General features: G+C 37.6%; 1 protein-coding gene across 2 annotated transcripts in view; it reads left to right on the top strand.

Moving 5' to 3' along the window:
- The window catches only part of garz (Sec7 domain-containing protein garz), a 146,625-nt gene that overhangs the window by 61,426 nt on the left and 67,184 nt on the right, over window positions 1-18,015 (top strand). For both annotated transcript variants that reach the window (XM_089089637.1, XM_089089636.1), the window contains exons 9-13: window positions 3,789-3,982; window positions 5,297-5,517; window positions 10,410-10,587; window positions 13,872-13,987; window positions 16,736-16,874. In XM_089089637.1, the coding sequence (XP_088945763.1) occupies window positions 3,789-3,982; window positions 5,297-5,517; window positions 10,410-10,587; window positions 13,872-13,987; window positions 16,736-16,874 (848 nt within the window). The remainder of the gene's footprint in view (window positions 1-3,788; window positions 3,983-5,296; window positions 5,518-10,409; window positions 10,588-13,871; window positions 13,988-16,735; window positions 16,875-18,015) is intronic.

The raw sequence follows: 18,015 nt of genomic DNA, 5'->3' as shown, positions 1-18,015 counted from the left end.
CTCCTGGATGCACACAAATCAGGAGAAAGTCTAGTGATCGGGGGCTTAGACCTGCAGAGAGCGTTTGATTCATTGATTCATGCACATATGTTGCTAAATTCAGCTAAAAGAGGAGTGAACTCAAATATCATCTGGGCTTTCCATGATATTTATTCTCACCTTCGCATGCAACTCAAGCTCCCTCCCAATAAAGGCCTTCCGCCAGCCCCACGGTCAGCTTTGATACCAGTCCATAAAGGTGCCCATCAGGGAGCAGTTTTATCCCCCAATTTCTTCAATAACTACATTATTGAACCTCAAGACAGCTGTCTATTATTGAACCCTAGTGTGCTATGCCGATGACACGCTGAATCTCAGTCGGACGCTTAACCGCCTTTCAGAAATATTCTCATGTCTGCAGTCCAACTACGAGAAAGTCGGTCTGAGATTTAACTCCCAAAAGTCGGAAGTTTTGCTTTATAATTGGAAGAATGACCCTCCTACTAATATCACACTAGGTGATTGCTCAGTAAAACCAGTTGATAAAATAGTATATCTGGGGCTTCCAATAGGTTCCTCATTACAGCATACCCGTTCTCTCCTGATCTCACATCTTGAACGGCGAATATCCAGCTCCTATGCTTTGATTGTTAAATCCACTCTGAGATTTAACCGTCCACTACTGGCAAGTATTTTCAACGCTACCGCTCTGCCACATATATTATATGTGACCCCTTTCTGGAAATTATTGGCAAACCGTGAAAAGTCTAAAATACGCTCTGTATTTTTCCGTTTTGCAAAGTACCTACTAAAATTGCAACCTTGGACAAAAAATAGTTTTCTGATTTGGCGCTATAACCTAGCTGACCCAAATCTAGCTGTTCAGACACTTATTAGCCGGCAAAAAATAAAACCAGCAATTCTAAAGCACGAGTGGGCAAGTTTGCTTGTTTTATTTTCCCTTTTGTTTCCCTTTTTATTTTTTTTTTCTTTTTTTTTTTTCTCCTTTCAAAAGTTGTTGTCTTTGTTGCTATTTTCGAAGAAGTTATTGTTTCTTTTGTAATCTTTGAGTATGCTATCTTTCAGTTTCCACTTTTTGTACTATTTTGTATACTATTTAAGAAGTTGTTGCTTTTGTTGTTATTATTATCGTTTTGTTTCCTCTTTTCGTATTTTTGTATACTCTGTCATTGTACATTTATTGTATACGACGGGTTTTCAATATGTATTATATATTATTATTATAGCGCGTGGGTACTCCTTTGCAACGTTTTTTGATTTCCTCGTCGTGTATCAGTATAAAGTACACCTTCGGACTTACAAATATACCACGGGAAATCATGTCACTTCCCGTTTCTGATTTTAAAAATAAAAGTTGATTTGGTGCCCGACGATTCACTAGCTCTAGGTAGACCTCTCCATTCTAGTTGGTGTAGTCCATCCGAGAACTGATGATTTCACCGTGCGCCAAATTATCAAGTAGGTTTTGAGTTTTTACTTTTAACAGTAGAGAATCTGTGTCCTAATAGCAGACCTCTACTTGTTCCTTCTCCGGCCACTGTACCCTAGCCACATTGTAGTAGAATTCCAACATGTGCTTTTTAGAGATCTCCAAGATCGCACTGCCTGCAGCAATATTTTTATTCAATACAATGCTTCTTTTTTTCTATTCAATAGTACCATGTCCGGGCGAATGATAGTAAGGGAAGTGTTATTTGGAACGGCAGTAATTCAAGCAGACTGTTTGGGATTGGTTGCGAAGTGACAATAATTGCTATTGTGAACACTTTCGTACATTTCACCAAAAGCCAAATTTAACATGAGCTTATAGATTTCTTTTTCGACTTTTGTCTTCGCTTCAGAATGTTTCTTGACAAAAGTGTCAACAAACGTTTTCAGATAGTGTTTTTGACTGAACTGGAGGGCTCTATGAACCTTTGTGACATTGAAACCATTGTTGCACATCCATTTTAAAGCCACATGATGTATAACAATATGTTTCTTCGGCAGGAGGTCGGCAATAAGTTTTAGTTTTGAAGGTGTCCAATGCAATCCCTCCAACTCGACCAAACGTCTGTTGTGGGGGCTCAAAGAGTCCCTAGACACAGATCTATTGATGCATGGAAAAACAAAATCCTTTACCGACTCGTGAAGCTCAACTGGTATCTCCCCATCAATTCCAAAAAACCATCCAACCGGCCCATTCTCCTCAACACTGTCAATGTTGGGGAAATTGGAGGCTTGAGGGTCATTGAGCCATTTATAGTCATCGCAAGGTAGCGCATAATGGGACATGACCAAGGGGTAGAGGGAATTCATATCAAGGAACACTGCATCCAATTTTGTTCCCGTCTTCTCTCCAGTTGGATCAGCTGTATTTGTCAAGTGATGTGTCAACTTTGTTGGACATTATGTGTAAAAATACGGACAAAATATATGAGGAATTTAATCTTGATTTAGGATAATATTTTTTATCTTCTCATCTGGTAATGGACCTCATCCTAAAAATTAGCGGGGAAAAATCGGGCTGATCACTGACATCGATCAGCACCTGTTCATCGAGAGGTCAATAAGGGGTGGATACGTTTTTCATGGGGATCGTATCTTGGAAACGATTATTTACTTTACTGGGCTGCATTTATTCCTTCAAAGCAATTTCTCCTCAAAGATTGAATTATTATACTACTTTATTTTGCTCGTTTAGGTTTTCAGAGGACTCTGTACTTATCTTTGAAAAACTTCTTTGGAAACTGTTTTATTAAAGTACTATATTCTATAGTCAACTGGAACTTTTATTTTTTCCTTGAAGAATATGTATCAACTGTGAAAAGTAAGACGATATATTCTTCGTACTTCAACGCTTTAGGGTGGTTGTTTTTAATTTATGATTATTATGATTAGTAATAGAACGATGAACTGGAATTAGGAATTAGATTCTTGAGAATTGAGGCCTTTCGAAGGATCGGAAGTAGAATTCAGTAAGTTTTCCCATTTCCTGAAACGATTCCTCTAGTTAAATCAACGTGGCGTAAAAAAAAAAACTTCTATCTTTTTTTATTCAAATAAAGCTAGCACGTAAGCTCTCCGAGACTATAATTAAATTGCAGTAGCATGTAGTTGTACTACTGAATAAGACACCTTGTTCTGAGACATGCCAATTGAATTATAAGGAAATGATTGCTAACCTCGAATGCTTGTTCTTTATGTTATTTTTTTCTTATTACTCAAGAAAGTTATGTTGCAACTTTGTCATTTAGTGTTTTGCATAGTGTTCATTTAAACTGGACGAGTCATCGGTTTCTTATTGTACTAGTTTATATTTTACTGGATTTTGGAAGAATTTTTTCTCGCTGAAATTTTCATCATTTGAATTTTCAATTCTTTCTAAGAGTCAATCATGTACTGTGATACTAAGACGTTACAAATCTAAAAGAATTTTACAATTTTACTAACGTAAATTTGTTTTTGTTATCGTGCAACGTTTTTCCTACAGATTTGGCACTCGTAAATAAGTTTGTATGAGAAACTGAAAGCTTCGTCACGAATTTGACATGGCACGCACACATTTTTCCATTAACAAATGCGGTGTTTAATTTGGTGATATTCTTTTGTAATATCCTGTGGGTTTCCTTAGGCCATAGACTTTGACCTGCCCTGAAAAGGTGTTTATGCAGACCCACTTGCCTAAATTCCCTAATTTTATCACTTACGAGACGTTCATTTAGCGACTGTGAAAAGTATTCAATAACTTTGTTGCAACTATGAGCGTAAAGAAAGATAGTCAGTCAATCTGTTTTTACTTAATGTAGGTTAAATGCTGGAATGATTTTCCTGGATAGCCAGGAATCAAGCGACTCTCAAACAGATCCTGCTGCAAATGTTACTGTTGTTAGTACAGGGGTCTCAAATCTTGGATTGACCTCAAGCACTGAAATTGAAACACCTGCTGAGTTCGTGAATCCCAAGGGAATACGGTTCACGCATGACATTGATGGCGTCCCAGGTATTTTTTTTCCTTCTCAAATCATTGTTGTAGTAAACAAAAAAAGTTCAGTTGTCTCAAATCTTAACTTGACCCCAAATACTGAAATTGATTTTTGTCCTTTCTACTAAGTACGAAAAAAAGAAGTTATAAATAGTATTTCAGAAGTTATAAATAGATAAAATATTGACTTTTGTCTACCTTCGAAAGAATGTTTCGGTAAAATACTTTATGAATACGTGTCTTATAAAATAAATCATACAGGTTTAACTGGACAAAGGAAGTGTCGCAGAACACTTGCTGCGAATCTGATTTTTTAAAAAATCAAAAATCAAGTACCAGCTGTAATTATAACGCGAAATTGATAAAATGATGAAGCAGAAAAAGATTAACTTCTTTGTAATTAAAAGAACGATGTTGTGTCTATCACTTTTCTCTCCATCTATTTTGGTTTTCATATTCTTTTATCCCCCCATTTCCTTCTTTCCGTTCTCTTACCTTCTTCTTACCTACACTTTTTCTTTTTGGTTAAAATAGAGGATAAGGTTGTGGATATAGTCCATAGCATTTTTTCTATGGATCTTGCCAATATACTTGAGAAAGTGAGTAAGTGAGATATTGAGTCAGTGACTGAGTGACAGAGAGAGAGAGAGAGAGAGAGAGAGAGAGAGAGAGAGAGAGAGAGAAAGAGAGAGAGAGAGAGAGAGAGAGAGAGAGAGAGAGAGAGAGAGAGAGAGAGAGAGAGAGAGAGAGAGAGAGAGAGAGAGAGAGAGAGAGAGAGAGAGAGAGAGAGAGAGAGAGAGAGAGAGAGAGAGAGAGAGAGAGAGAGAGAGAGAGAGAGAGAGAGAGAGAGAGAGAGAGAGAGAGAGAGAGAGAGAGAGAGAGAGAGAGAGAGAGAGAGAGAGAGAGAGAGAGAGAGAGAGAGAGAGAGAGAGAGAGAGAGAGAGAGAGAGAGAGAGAGAGAGAGAGAGAGAGAGAGAGAGAGAGAGAGAGAGAGAGAGAGAGAGAGAGAGAGAGAGAGAGAGAGAGAGAGAGAGAGAGAGAGAGAGAGAGAGAGAGAGAGAGAGAGAGAGAGAGAGAGAGAGAGAGAGAGAGAGAGAGAGAGAGAGAGAGAGAGAGAGAGAGAGAGAGAGAGGACAGAGAAAGAAAGAAAGAAATAGAGAGAGCAAAAACGACTTTGGATCTCTATTTATTTTCAGGTACAATAGCACAAGAAAAGAGATATATAATATTTTTGTATTCAGTTGTTTATATATGAAATTGACGGTTTTCTAGTGTTAACTTTGTTGAAAGTGCTAGTCCTGTCTTGTTAAAGTGAAACTTGTTTTTTCTTAGAGAACGAAGGAATTGTTCCGTATGGGATACCGTTCGTTGTTGAAATACTACGGTATCTTGTTACGCTAGTGGATTCGCATGATAGCAACAACTCAGACAGAAAGATCACAATTGGACTGAGACTTATCACTGTGGCTGTTGAAGCTGGTATTGATTTTTTTGGAACCAATCCACCTCTTATGAACATAGTTAAAGATAGTCTGTGCAAAAACTTGATATCGGTAGGTTTTTTTTATCTAACTTCTTTCATAGCTTGAGTTTGTATTTAATTATAATAATATTTAATTTTGTGTTATTAAGGTAAGATAGGATGCGATTTATTTAGAAAAAATGGTTATCACAGCCACAAGCCCAGATGGGCCAAATTTGGAGTCAAAACCTAAAATGCAATTATAGCAAAAAAGATACAGCAAAGATTGAAAGGCATTTACCCTATCTTAAACAGGGAGAATTTTAAAAGTATTTGGATAGGTATGTTTTTTTATTGTTCCTTATCTGCTTGATAATCCTCTCTACACATGAAACATGTTCACCCCCCCCCCCCGTCCTAAATTTGGATCCCTAGTATAATTAAAAAATTGAACATTATTCATTAAAGACTTTCAAACTAAGACTTCTCTATATTGACTTTCTGAACTGGGTTTTGACCCGGTGTGTCCCTTTATGCATAATATTGTAAAAGGTGGTGCATAGAAATACGTAGCGTTTTTGTCCAACATTTTAAAAGCGCAGAAGTGAAAATAACAGGCTGAACTATCCACCAAAAAGATAGCGTATTTTTGACAAACTCTTTTAAATTGCCAAAGTACGGGCAATCAATCCCTGACCATAACATATCGAGTAAGCTAGTAATTAAATTCACTTTTCTTATATTGAAAACTTTCCAACATACTGAGAAAATCTCTTGAACTTAAAAGCCTGAAAGATGCTCAAAATGAACGTTAATCTAGAAAAAAAAAATCCTATTTCGAAAGCTGGCGTAAACGCCTGAATCGAATTGACACAGCCGTTTTTAGCTTGAAAAACGCTATGTCTATTCAACCCTTTAGCTTTAAATAGTCATTCCTGGTATTTTGAATCTTTAAAAGTGAAAAACTTTTACGAAACCAATGTCGAACTCTAAAAGAAGTCAAAACTGAGCAATGTGCTGGCCGGTCCACCATAGGTGACAGGAGGATGTAGGCTAAGTGTGCCAACAATTCCTTCGCTTATTTTAGACTTATAAGCATCTGTAATAAGATATTTATTACCTGCTGAAAGGATAAACCTGCAAAACATGCATAAAGAGTACAGAATAAAAAGAAAAGAGAACTTTTAAAATCACCAACGAAATTGATTAATAAAACATCAGACGGCCTTGTGGGACCGAAGCAGCAGCTTATAAGCATAGTTTGTAGCGTGGGCTATAAATAAACAAGATGTGGGCTATAAACAAGTTACAAAAATTCTTCCAAGAAGTGTCTGAACATTACAGGGCTGGAATTTGATAGAAAGGTCGGAGCAGCAGTGGGCCTGCTCAATTAACATGATAGCGCGGGCTATAGATTATTTATAGCGTGGGCCATAAATAAACAAGATAAAAATACATACGAGAGGGTTACAAAAATTCTTCCAAGAAGTGTCTGAACATTACAGTGCTGGAATTTGATAGAAAGGTCGGAGCAACAGTGGGGCTGCTCAATTAACGTCTTAGCGTGGGCTATAGATTATTTATAGCGTGGGCTATAAATAAACAAGATAAAAATACATACGAGAGGGTTACAAAAATTCTTCCAAGAAGTGTCTGAACATTACAGTGCTGGAATTTGATAGAAAGGTCGGAGCAGCAGTGGGCCTGCTCAATTAACTTGATAGCGCGGGCTATAGATTATTTATAGCGTGGGCTATAAATAAACAAGATAAAAATACATACGAGAGGGTTACAAAAATTCTTCCAAGAAGTGTCTGAACATTACAGTGCTGGAATTTGATAGAAAGGTCGGAGCAACAGTGGGGCTGCTCAATTAACGTCTTAGCGTGGGCTATAGATTATTTATAGCGTGGGCTATAAATAAACAAGATAAAAATACATACGAGAGGGTTACAAAAATTCTTCCAAGAAGTGTCTGAACATTACAGGGCTGGAATTTGATAGAAAGGTCGGAGCAGCAGTGGGCCTGCTCAATTAACATGATAGCGCGGGCTATAGATTATTTATAGCGTGGGCCATAAATAAACAAGATAAAAATACATACGAGAGGGTTACAAAAATTCTTCCAAGAAGTGTCTGAACATTACAGTGCTGGAATTTGATAGAAAGGTCGGAGCAACAGTGGGGCTGCTCAATTAACGTCTTAGCGTGGGCTATAGATTATTTATAGCGTGGGCTATAAATAAACAAGATAAAAATACCTACGAGAGGGTTACAAAAATTCTTCCAAGAAGTGTCTGAACATTACAGGGCTGGAATTTGATAGAAAGGTCGGAGCAGCAGTGGGCCTGCTCAATTAACATGATAGCGAGGGCTATAGATTATTTATAGCGTGGGCTATAAATAAACAAGATAAAAATACATACGAGAGGGTTACAAAAATTCTTCCAAGAAGTGTCTGAACATTACAGTGCTGGAATTTGATAGAAAGGTCGGAGCAACAGTGGGCCTGCTCAATTAACGTGAAAGTACCTTATCGCTTATAAAGTACTTCAGCAAAGTAAAACAATACATGGACAACTTGAATGACGTTGGCACTCCTAAGATCAAATACTTAAATTCACTAGGTGCAATTGAGATTGAATCCAGATACCCTTCCCCCCACTCTCCTGTCCTCGGTTTGAACCCCCTGGGATTCCGCCTTCCAGTGTGAATTCTTGCTTATAATTGCGAAGAGGGGGAGAGGTTCGACCCACGATTCATACGGAGAAGCTTATGCTCTATTACTTTACCCCAATACATAGAACTTAAACCAATATATGTTGTAATTTCCAAAACTGCTATAACTACATTACTTTGTTTCTAAACATAAAACCTACTATTTGTTTTCTATTTATATGATGGTATGATGAACTTGAGTGTGTGCCTATCACTAGGTTATCCTCGCATAAATACTTTACTAGTGATTTTGCAGCTACATCATTGCTTTACATCAATATTTCTAAGCATTGGATAAAGACATTGGATAACCTAAAATGTATCGAAATCGAATAAAAACAGAACCATGGGGTGGTGTTAGTGCGGCCGTAGGCCCATTTTGTTTCTCTAATTGCATCTATGAAAATCATTGCACGTTTTCACATGGAACAACATAATTGCGTTGCCACTAAAGTCTACTACTACTTCTACTAACAAATCACCACAGCACTAAGCCGCATGAGGCTAACACAGCTAAGCACTTTTTTCCTCCATCCCAATCTATTCAAAGCCTTCCTCTTTACACCCTTCTAGGTAGTTCCCATTTCCCTTAATTCTTTCTTTATGACATCCTCCCACCACTAAAGACTAGAAGAGCTAAAGGCTTCGGAAAGGCCACTATCCAAATTTTGACTCTAGTCATACATATTGAAAATGCTTGCCTAATTCTTATTCAAACAAGGTGCAACTTCCCTATCTGTCTTCTAAAACTTTGGCTAAGGAAAGAGGTACGTTGTGTTGGAAGTTTTGCCTCTAATCTTACAAATCGAAAATACTTATGGGATTTTCCTTGAAGCAAGGTAGAACTTGCCTACCTTTCTTTTAAAAAGCCGATCGGGAGGGGAAAGTGGGTGAAAAAAGGGCCGCGGATTCAATTCTTGTCCCCATCCAATCTTTGCACCAAAAATAACTGCACCAAAAATAACTAACTTAGTGCCCAAAAATGACACTAATACTGTAGGAGTTGTGTTCAAGTTCGAGAGTTTTGCGTTTCGGGAGCAAAATAGGATCAGGCCGGAAACGGGAAACATTATTTAGAAACGAGAATTTACAAAGGTTTACGTGAATATTTCAAATTATGTACTAATTTTATTCTGAATTATAAAAAAACATGGTCACTTTTTGGCGCTCAGAAGCAAGAGCAGTTAGAAATAAATTGCGTAATAAGGAATTGTATAAAAGGATGAGGAGAGGATGCGTCGACCAAATGTTCACTCCTAAATTAATAATTGTGATGTTCCTGAGTCTTTAAACTCTTTTAGTCTTCAGTTTTATTGACTATGAGCAAGTGTTCGATCCAGCTGATGGAAGAACTTTAGCGAAGGTCCAATCCTTGTATGGTATAGCGGATAAATACGTTAAAGTGATTTGTGCTATGTACAAGAAGAACATTGCTGGATTTTAAGTAGGAAATGAGGTTAGTTGCTGCTTTCGTATTAGAATCAGAAGTTTAGCAGGGTTGCCATTATTTTGATATACTTTGTCTTAAAGAGCACAAAAAGTCTTAAGAAGCACAGAAGCTTGGACGCTCTATCAGACGGAGGGGGATTTGCTATGTTTTCCAGAGAATTTGCCTACGGATTGTTTTGGGTATCCGTCTGACTGACTTGATCTCTAACAGTGAGTTCTATGAAATATTCTGCCCTGTCCTGCTTTCTGGGGCTATAATAAGGGAAAGGTTGAGATTGCTAGGACATGTTCTGCGGATGAAGGATGACAGGTTGTCTCGTATGGGGTCGGAGGATTTCGTAAGAATAGATTTAAGGAAAACAGTAACTTCTTGGGAGGGAGCAAAGAGGAAGGCTTGAATAAATCAGGATGGAGTAGTGTGTGTACCTGCTTTGGCCTCAGGTGGCTTGGTGCTGCAGTGAGTTATTAGTAGTAATATAATGCATTTCTTCATTTGCTATTGCAGCCTCTCATTCCATTTGCTGCATGATCAAATTCTTCAATGCAGATTTTTAGTACTTACAGTGAAAAAAAAAATAAAATAAAGAGTTGGCTTTTTTCTCGTCACAATTTTGCTCAATATATGTTATTTTTTGTCTTTTTTTACCGCTTCAGTTTTGCATCTCAGGCTGTATTCGGCTTGCAATTTTTTTAATATGAAAACACTAAAATAGCATAACTGACAGAGCATTTTTTTAAATGTCGTCCAGTCCCCACGCACATAGTTTCTCTCTTTGTCTGTGCTTAATTAATAATAATTGGTGAAATTTTTTGCAGTTGCTGATAAGAGACAGAAACTCAATCTTCATTGGTTCAATGCGCATATGTTTCCTTCTCTTTGAAGCCCTACGTAGTGAATTGAAATTGCAATTACAGATGTACCTTTCAACTTTGCGTAGTATAATAATGACGTCTAATCCCAAAGTTACTGCTGAAAGGAGGGAACTAGCTCTTGGTATTGTTAGATTTTCCTTTTCTTACAATTTTTCTTTGTTTTGCTCTTGCGTTTGCTAACGTATCTAGAAACGTTATTGTAGAAAAAAAAGAGGATAAAACCCTGCGGTTTGGCCTAAGCTACATCATATGAATTAGAAGAAATAACTATAAAACGAATGGTTACAAAAGGAATGGCAACTAGGCCCTTTAGTTGCATCAAGATTCCTTTTTCCATATACCTTAAGCCCAGGTCGTTCGCACCAAACTTGCTCTACATAGACAAGTATATATTTTTTAAAGGGGGTTGATTCTAATGTTTGAAAAATACCTCTTCTGTGAACTCTTGATCTTTGGGACACAAGAAACCTTGTGTTTATTTTAATATACCTAATATGCCGCTCTTAATCAGGGTGATTTTTGGAAGAAAAAAAACCTTTTTTCGGGTTCTTGTATCTTCAGCATTGACCTGAACGCCCAACAGGCTATCTAAAGGAGTTTTAGAACGATGTACGGTACCCTTTATGTCGCTTTAAATAAAACTCGCCCCTTTGATTTGTGAAATCGAACAAATTTATGTTAATCTTTCATACGACAGTTCTAAAAACGTAAAAATACGCTAAGACTGTAATCTTTCGAAAATAGTCCAGCAAGGATCTAATCCTAAGAAATATGAAAATATAAAAGTTGAGCAAGAATCGTAATCTTAGTTTCTACGATCGATTTTTATATTTACTGAAAATAGCTTCGCTATTTTTCATTGTTGAATTGTGCTAAATTTCGTGAAAAAACTATAAAGAATAAATTTTTTCAGTATATCTTTGAAAATTGAAGAAATAAGATTTTCTTTGTGCTTTTGATTTTGATTCAGTTTTGGTTAATAAGAAAAAAAAAATATTTGCAATTGTTTCACTTCAAAAACTTGGTGTAATAAAAAGAGTTAAATGCATTATATATACATTCTCGCTAATATTACTTACTTACTTGTACTTGTTGTGGGACCAGACGCGGACGCCTCAACCGGCATCTAGAAGACTATGTATGATTGACTCCCATTTGTCGCGATCTTGTGCCAGCTCTTGAGCAAACCGCAGCTAATACCTATTTTAATGCGTGCTGAACTTTTAAACTCCATGACTGGGGTCGAGGTTATTTTTGGCAATTTTCCATTGATTCTCCACGTTAACACCAGGTTATCAGTACCTGTCTAGTAACGGAGCAGCTAGATGCAGTTGCCTCGAGTTGTGGTCGTTGGGTCTTCCAGAGACATGACCATGCCAACGCAGTCTTCTCTGTTTGACAATCATGGCGGTGGGTTCGATGTCACAGCAGCGGTGGTGCACATCAACATTTGAGATTCTATCGGAGTATCGAATCCTCAAGATTTTTTGTAGACAGCAGTGGTCAAAGACTTCCAAATCACGGAGATGAAGCGCCTTCAGTAGCCAAGTTTCGGCTGCATAGAAGAGAACAGATCTAACAGCCGCTTTATAAACAGAAAGTTTTGTCTTCATGCTGATCTCCCGCCAGATCCACAGATGGCGGCGGAGTTGTGAGAAGATGGCTTGGGCTTTGTTGATTCTAATTTCTCGCTAATATTGAATATCAAGCTCGTAGAAAACACCGCTTATTTTTATTATGTTGTTGCAAAAGCTGTTATAGAGTAAATACGGTACTGCATGTAGAGGTAAACTAGAAGCAAAAAGAAAAAGAGAAAATAAAAACTTATTTCATAATAAATGCATAGAAACCGCATTTAGATAAATAAAAATAATCGCAAGGCTGTATTTACATTGTGTACAAACCCCCAAGTATACTTGACGCACTAGCCGAGGATACCAAAGATGGTTCACTATCTTTCTAATTTGTTTAATTTTTTTTTTCATTTAATAAAGTTCAAGCTTCCTTGGAGGTGGTTACTCCGAGCCTCTGAACCCATCCTGAATTTCAGACACAGTGAGGGATTAAAAGCAGGTATTTAGCATACCTGAACAAGCACGAACCAATTTTTATCTCACTTTTATCTGACTATTTAAAAATTTTCAAAAGGGGAAATATACAGAATGCAGGAGAAGGTGAATGACTTGAAAAAATATTTAAGGAGATGTCTCTTGAACTTTAGTTTTGCGGTAACTATGGATGCATAAGCAGTAGCGATTCTATCAGGGATGTGGCTTACCAGGATGTGTTGTTGAACCTAATGTTGAATCGATTGGAAGGCTATTGTACGTGGTATAGTCTGCTGAATGTACCAGCGATGACTCCTGAAATTCCAGGAATGTTTTTAATATAAGGTCAAAAGTTCAACTGATATTAAAGACATTATCTTATGAAACGAAACATTATATATGAAACATTATGTCATATGAAACGAGAGAGGCATTGATGCCATTTGAAATGCAAGAAGACGGGCAATAATCTTGGGGCCGAATAAAATAGTTTTTTAAACAGAACAGGAGTAGAGACCACGCCTTGGCAGGCTCTTCATAACTTATTTTTTATTTAAATATTTAAGTTTTAAAATTGTTTTGATTTTTTTCGCCGTAAAAAAGGAAAGATCGTTTACGGTCGAAACAGCCATTGCTACATGCCACAATGTCTGCAATTATCGCAAAATATAAGAGGAAACCAAAGCGTGGTATTTTACGTCTGTGAAATGAACTATTTTTCACAAGGGTATAGAAATAACGTTAAAAAAAAACAGTCCTGGGACTATTAATAAATGTCCAGAAGAAAAACCTAAGTCCTAAGTCCCTGGAAGACCCTAAAGTGCTATATTATGCAAAAATAGTTCTTAATTGGCCCCCTCCCCTCACGCCCCTCCCGGGATAAATTCCATTGAGTCAGATGATTTTTTGCTTGGTAATGAAACATTTCTAGCAGCCTTATTTTATTTTGGTAATATTTGGTTGGCTTTCAGGACTAAAGACTTTTTTTTGGTCCTACATCCCCTTCCCCTCTTGCCTCAGTTGTTATGAATAAGACATTCATAGCCTATACACATACGGCAAGTCAAACATTTTGGGAGGGTAAACCGGAGATCTTTCTAATGAAGTTTCCACGGGTTGCTGCTTCGACAGAAGCCCTTTTTAGGCTAAATTTCGATACTTTTGAAATATTTAGCCCATTTTTCCTGGGAAATTGTTGAAGAAGGAAGGGGGCCTGAACACTTCTTTGTGAGATTCCCCCCTCTTCCCTCCCCTCTCAAGGCTGGCATTCGTTTAAGTTTGTTTTTCTTTTCTATCTTATTCTTGTGTTATTCCAACTTTTATATGTTACCTAAATTTTGATGGTTGGATGTTTCAGAGGGACTTGTGCAAATATGGATACTACCTGGTATCGTTACTGAAATGTATTTAAATTACGACTGTGATGTCAACTGTTCAAATTTGTTGGAAGACACGGTGGACGTCCTTCAAAAAGTAAGTCGTTTAGTAATTTATAATAGCAAATTAGGATTATGTTGACCATACAAATTAAATCAAAGCAATTTGGCTTGGTGGTTGCTGGTCCTTACCCCGCCGTAAGCTCCTTTCTCCGTCCCTATTCTTGTAAAGAATGTCCAGCCTGTTTCGTCAAATAGCATTGTCGTTCACTTTTCGAATAGCCACTGTTACTGCGCACAGCTTTGCAGGGTGACCTTGAAGGGGAATTTTCTTAAGAAATGTAGCCTTACTAATAGCGTAACATTATAGTAGTTTTTGAGTGTTGTTCTGTCGGTTTTAATGCACTGTTTATACTCCTTCTTACTATGTTACTTTACCGTAAGCTGCCTCCCTATGATACTGTAGTATTTGGAGCCATAAATTTGTGATGAATAGAAATAACTTGCCTGAGATTACTGGTATTTCCCTTTGGGTATGCCGCTGAAATCTTGGTTCTTCTGTTTAAGCCTCCTCGTCAACTTAACAGGACTGACCCTCATACACTTTTTAGGCTTATACGACTCAACCACATTCTTAATACCACTCTGCTCCTCCTATGCCCGGCGTGGTCTTATCCTCCTTACGTCCAGCTGGTCATAATTTTTTGTTTAAAGATGACCTATTTCCATCCCGTTAAGTTCGACCTGATGGGCTAGCCCATTGTGGGCTCCCCCACGGGTGAGATATGGATCTCGCCTGTGCAACCATGCTATCTGAAGCCAGGGATTATATTTTTAAATTTCCCTCTTTCTTCGCAACTCTTTTCACTTTCTTATCTTTTCTTCCTTTCTTTAGGAATGAAATAGTCATTTTCACGGGACTGTGCTTGCACTTTAGTTGCCCAACACTTTAAATCCTAAGGTCCGGTGCCTCTCAATCACTTTAGCCTTTCTAGAGAAAGCGCGACCTATAAGTTCGTTTGTAGACTAGGTTAGCCGATTAGCTGTTTCATTTTTAAGATTTCAGGGTTATTCCGCTGGATTAAAAGCTCGCGATTGCGAGAAAAAAGACAAAAGCGGGGAATAATATTTTTGTATTGTGTTCGAGCGCCTTTCGCTTCATTTTTAAAACTTAAGGAACAGCGTGTTTCAATTTATTGAATTCAGTCGCGAGAAAGTCACAAAATTTAGAAGTTATTTCGTCGGTTTGAGAGGCTGCCTCTAGCGAAAGAATAGTCTCAAAAGTTTCTCAACGAGCTTGTGTTGCCCTCACACCAGGTTACACACTAGCTTGCTTTTTAGAACAAACTTCTGGTTGCTGGACAATCTCTTAACCGACTTTTTACTCGAGCACCTCACTGAATTCCAATATTATAACTCTAAATATAAATTCCAAACTTTAGTTGAAGGTTTGTCTAAAGTTGCACTTAAGACTCTGTAAAATAGACATTGTAACGTAGGGGATGTATCAGTCAACAACTACTACTACTGCTAACAACTCACCGCAGCACCAAGCCTCCTGAGGTCAATACAGCTACGCACGCTCCTCCTCAACCCCAATCTATTCAAAGCCTCCCTTTGTACACCCGCCCACGAAGTTCCCATTTCCTTTAAATCTTTCTTTATGACATCCTCCCACCCCAAACGAGGACGACCTTCTTTCCGTTCAGCCCTAGACGGTAGGCCAAAAAGGAAATCTTCGGCAATCTGTCATCCTTCATCCGCACAACGTGCCCTAGCCACCTCAACCTTTCTTTCATTATAGCCCTAGAGAGCGGTGGAGCGTCCATGCTTCAGAGCCATATCTGACCACTGTCATCACTGTAGATTCTAATATTCTAATCTTGGTTTGCAGACTTATCTTCCTATTCTTCCAAACTTTTTTTATAACTATAAAAAAACACCCTGGCTCTTGGTTAATCTATTATCGAAATCTTCACTGCTCTCACAGTCCTTACTAACAACTGCAAAATTACGTGAAGCTGTCAACCTCATCAGTCTTTTCATTTACCAACGTCACCTTTTCATCTGCACTTATTCCTAGCCTTAGTGACTTAGTCTTCTTAACATTAATTTTTCAAACCTATTCTAGCACCCTGAACTCGCAAAACCTCTAAAAGTTCATTCATTTTTCTCACACTTTTATCTATGATCCTTTAATCATCAGCATAACCTAAGTCCAGTAGACTTTTTCATCCCCATTTGATGCCGTGGTCTCCCATTGCCTTTCCTTTGCTCCTTAAGACAAAGTCCATCTAAATAATCCACATAAAGGGGGATAGAGCACAGCCCTGCTTATTCCTGATTTAATACAAAACCAGCTGCTAACCTCATTTCCTACCTTAACCACAGCAGTGTTATTCTCGTACAAAGCACTAATCTCTTTATTTTATTTATCTCGTATACCATACAAGGATAAGACCTTTACTAAAGCTCTTCTATATTAACAGAATCGAACGCTTGCTCATAATCTATAAAACTGAGGACCAAAGGTGTTTGAAAACTCAGACACTTCTCAATTATTAACCTAAGAGTGAAAATTAGCCTAAGAGTCAAACATCTCATTATTTAACTGTTGGTCAAATAATTACAAACAGTGTATATGCTGTTAAAGATCCTAAAACAAGTTAAAATTGTAATAAAAGAAATGTTACATTAACTCGCACCTTGCGTTTGATTACTTTTGGATGAGGGAAAGACCAATTAGTTATGATACTTTTTTGGCTAATCTCGTGAATAAACTAGATTAAAAGAAAATCAGACGAAAGACACACAATAACGTTACTACGAAAACGTTTTCTTCTAGGTAGCTTCACCGGATCCAGAGATCACACCTATCAACATACTGGCATTCAATGCTATGATGTTCGTAATTGATGAAATAGAGGCTCGTTGTCGACAAAGAATCGCTACTCCCCCACAGTCTTTGCCTGAAAACGTAGCTGGTAAGTACTATGCTTTATAGAAATTATGATTTTTGTGCAATCCAAGCAATTACAACACGACTGAAAGATGATGTCAAAATTACTTAAATTAGGATGCTATTTGATTAGACTAAATCAACTTGATTAGAAAATGTGTGTCGTAAGAACTAAAACCAGTAAGACTTTACAACACAAAGGTGTTTTTCCGTCTAAATAATAGTATCATTGACAAAAAAAAACACGAGGTATAAAAAAAAGAGAATTATTTTCGCGGGAATTACCTAATGATTCTTTTTCCTATGTTGGTGTCATCTTTATTGGCTTACTCATTTACTTTCTGTTTTTCTCGTAGCCTGTTGTTTACGAAATTATTTGGGTCTGTCCGAATTTATATGAGAAATGATAATAACAAGCTTCCCAGAATTTTGTTTTTTGCTCAGAAGTAACTAACCGGAGCTAACGCTCTAGCTTTGCTCGTAGTAAAGAGTCGTGTGCATTCAGTGTATTATGTTTTTCACCGGATCACTTCGTATGAAACCCCGGAGGAGACTCATTCGTTTACAAAATGAAAGTTTTAGTGCCCTTTTAAAGAGTCAAAACAGATTGGAGGGCAACCAGCCACCTTCCGTACTCTTTTTGCTACCTAGCCGCCCCGTACGCTCTAAAGACATCAGGCCAAATTTTAACATAGCCGTTTGATTAAAAAATAGTCTGAAGATTAAACAAATATCCCTCCGGGAATGCTATAACCACCACAGCCCATAGAGCAAAATTCTTAAATAATGCTAATTGAAAATTTTTTAAACACATGTTTTGTGGTTGAAGAGGGGGTTTGTTTAATATGCAGTGTGTGATTGGCTTTAAGCTTTCAAGGAACCTTTTTGTGAGCCAAAAGGATCAAACATTTTGTTGTGTGTTTGTGTGTTTGGGAGGCCATAAAATGGGCCAAAAATATTTGTCCCTGGTCAATTTCAAACATACAGCCGTATTTCCTTGGGCTCAGAGAAACCTACCACACGATACAGAGCACCGCCCCCTTCCCTCCCGCAAAAAATAAGGCGTGATAAAGGCCAAAAAATTTCGGGTTTAATTGAAACTTATATTCTCAAGTCCTTAGACTAAGGAAACCTCAATGCAGAATGGAAAATGGAAAAAAGTATTG

This window comes from Artemia sp. Qi Xiang Cuo, chromosome 5 (assembly GCF_049724085.1).
Source record: "Artemia sp. Qi Xiang Cuo chromosome 5, ASM4972408v1, whole genome shotgun sequence".
NCBI lineage: Eukaryota > Metazoa > Arthropoda > Branchiopoda > Anostraca > Artemiidae > Artemia > Artemia sp. Qi Xiang Cuo.
Note: the sequence above shows the minus strand (reverse complement) of the source record. Positions and strands in the feature narration are given on the sequence as shown.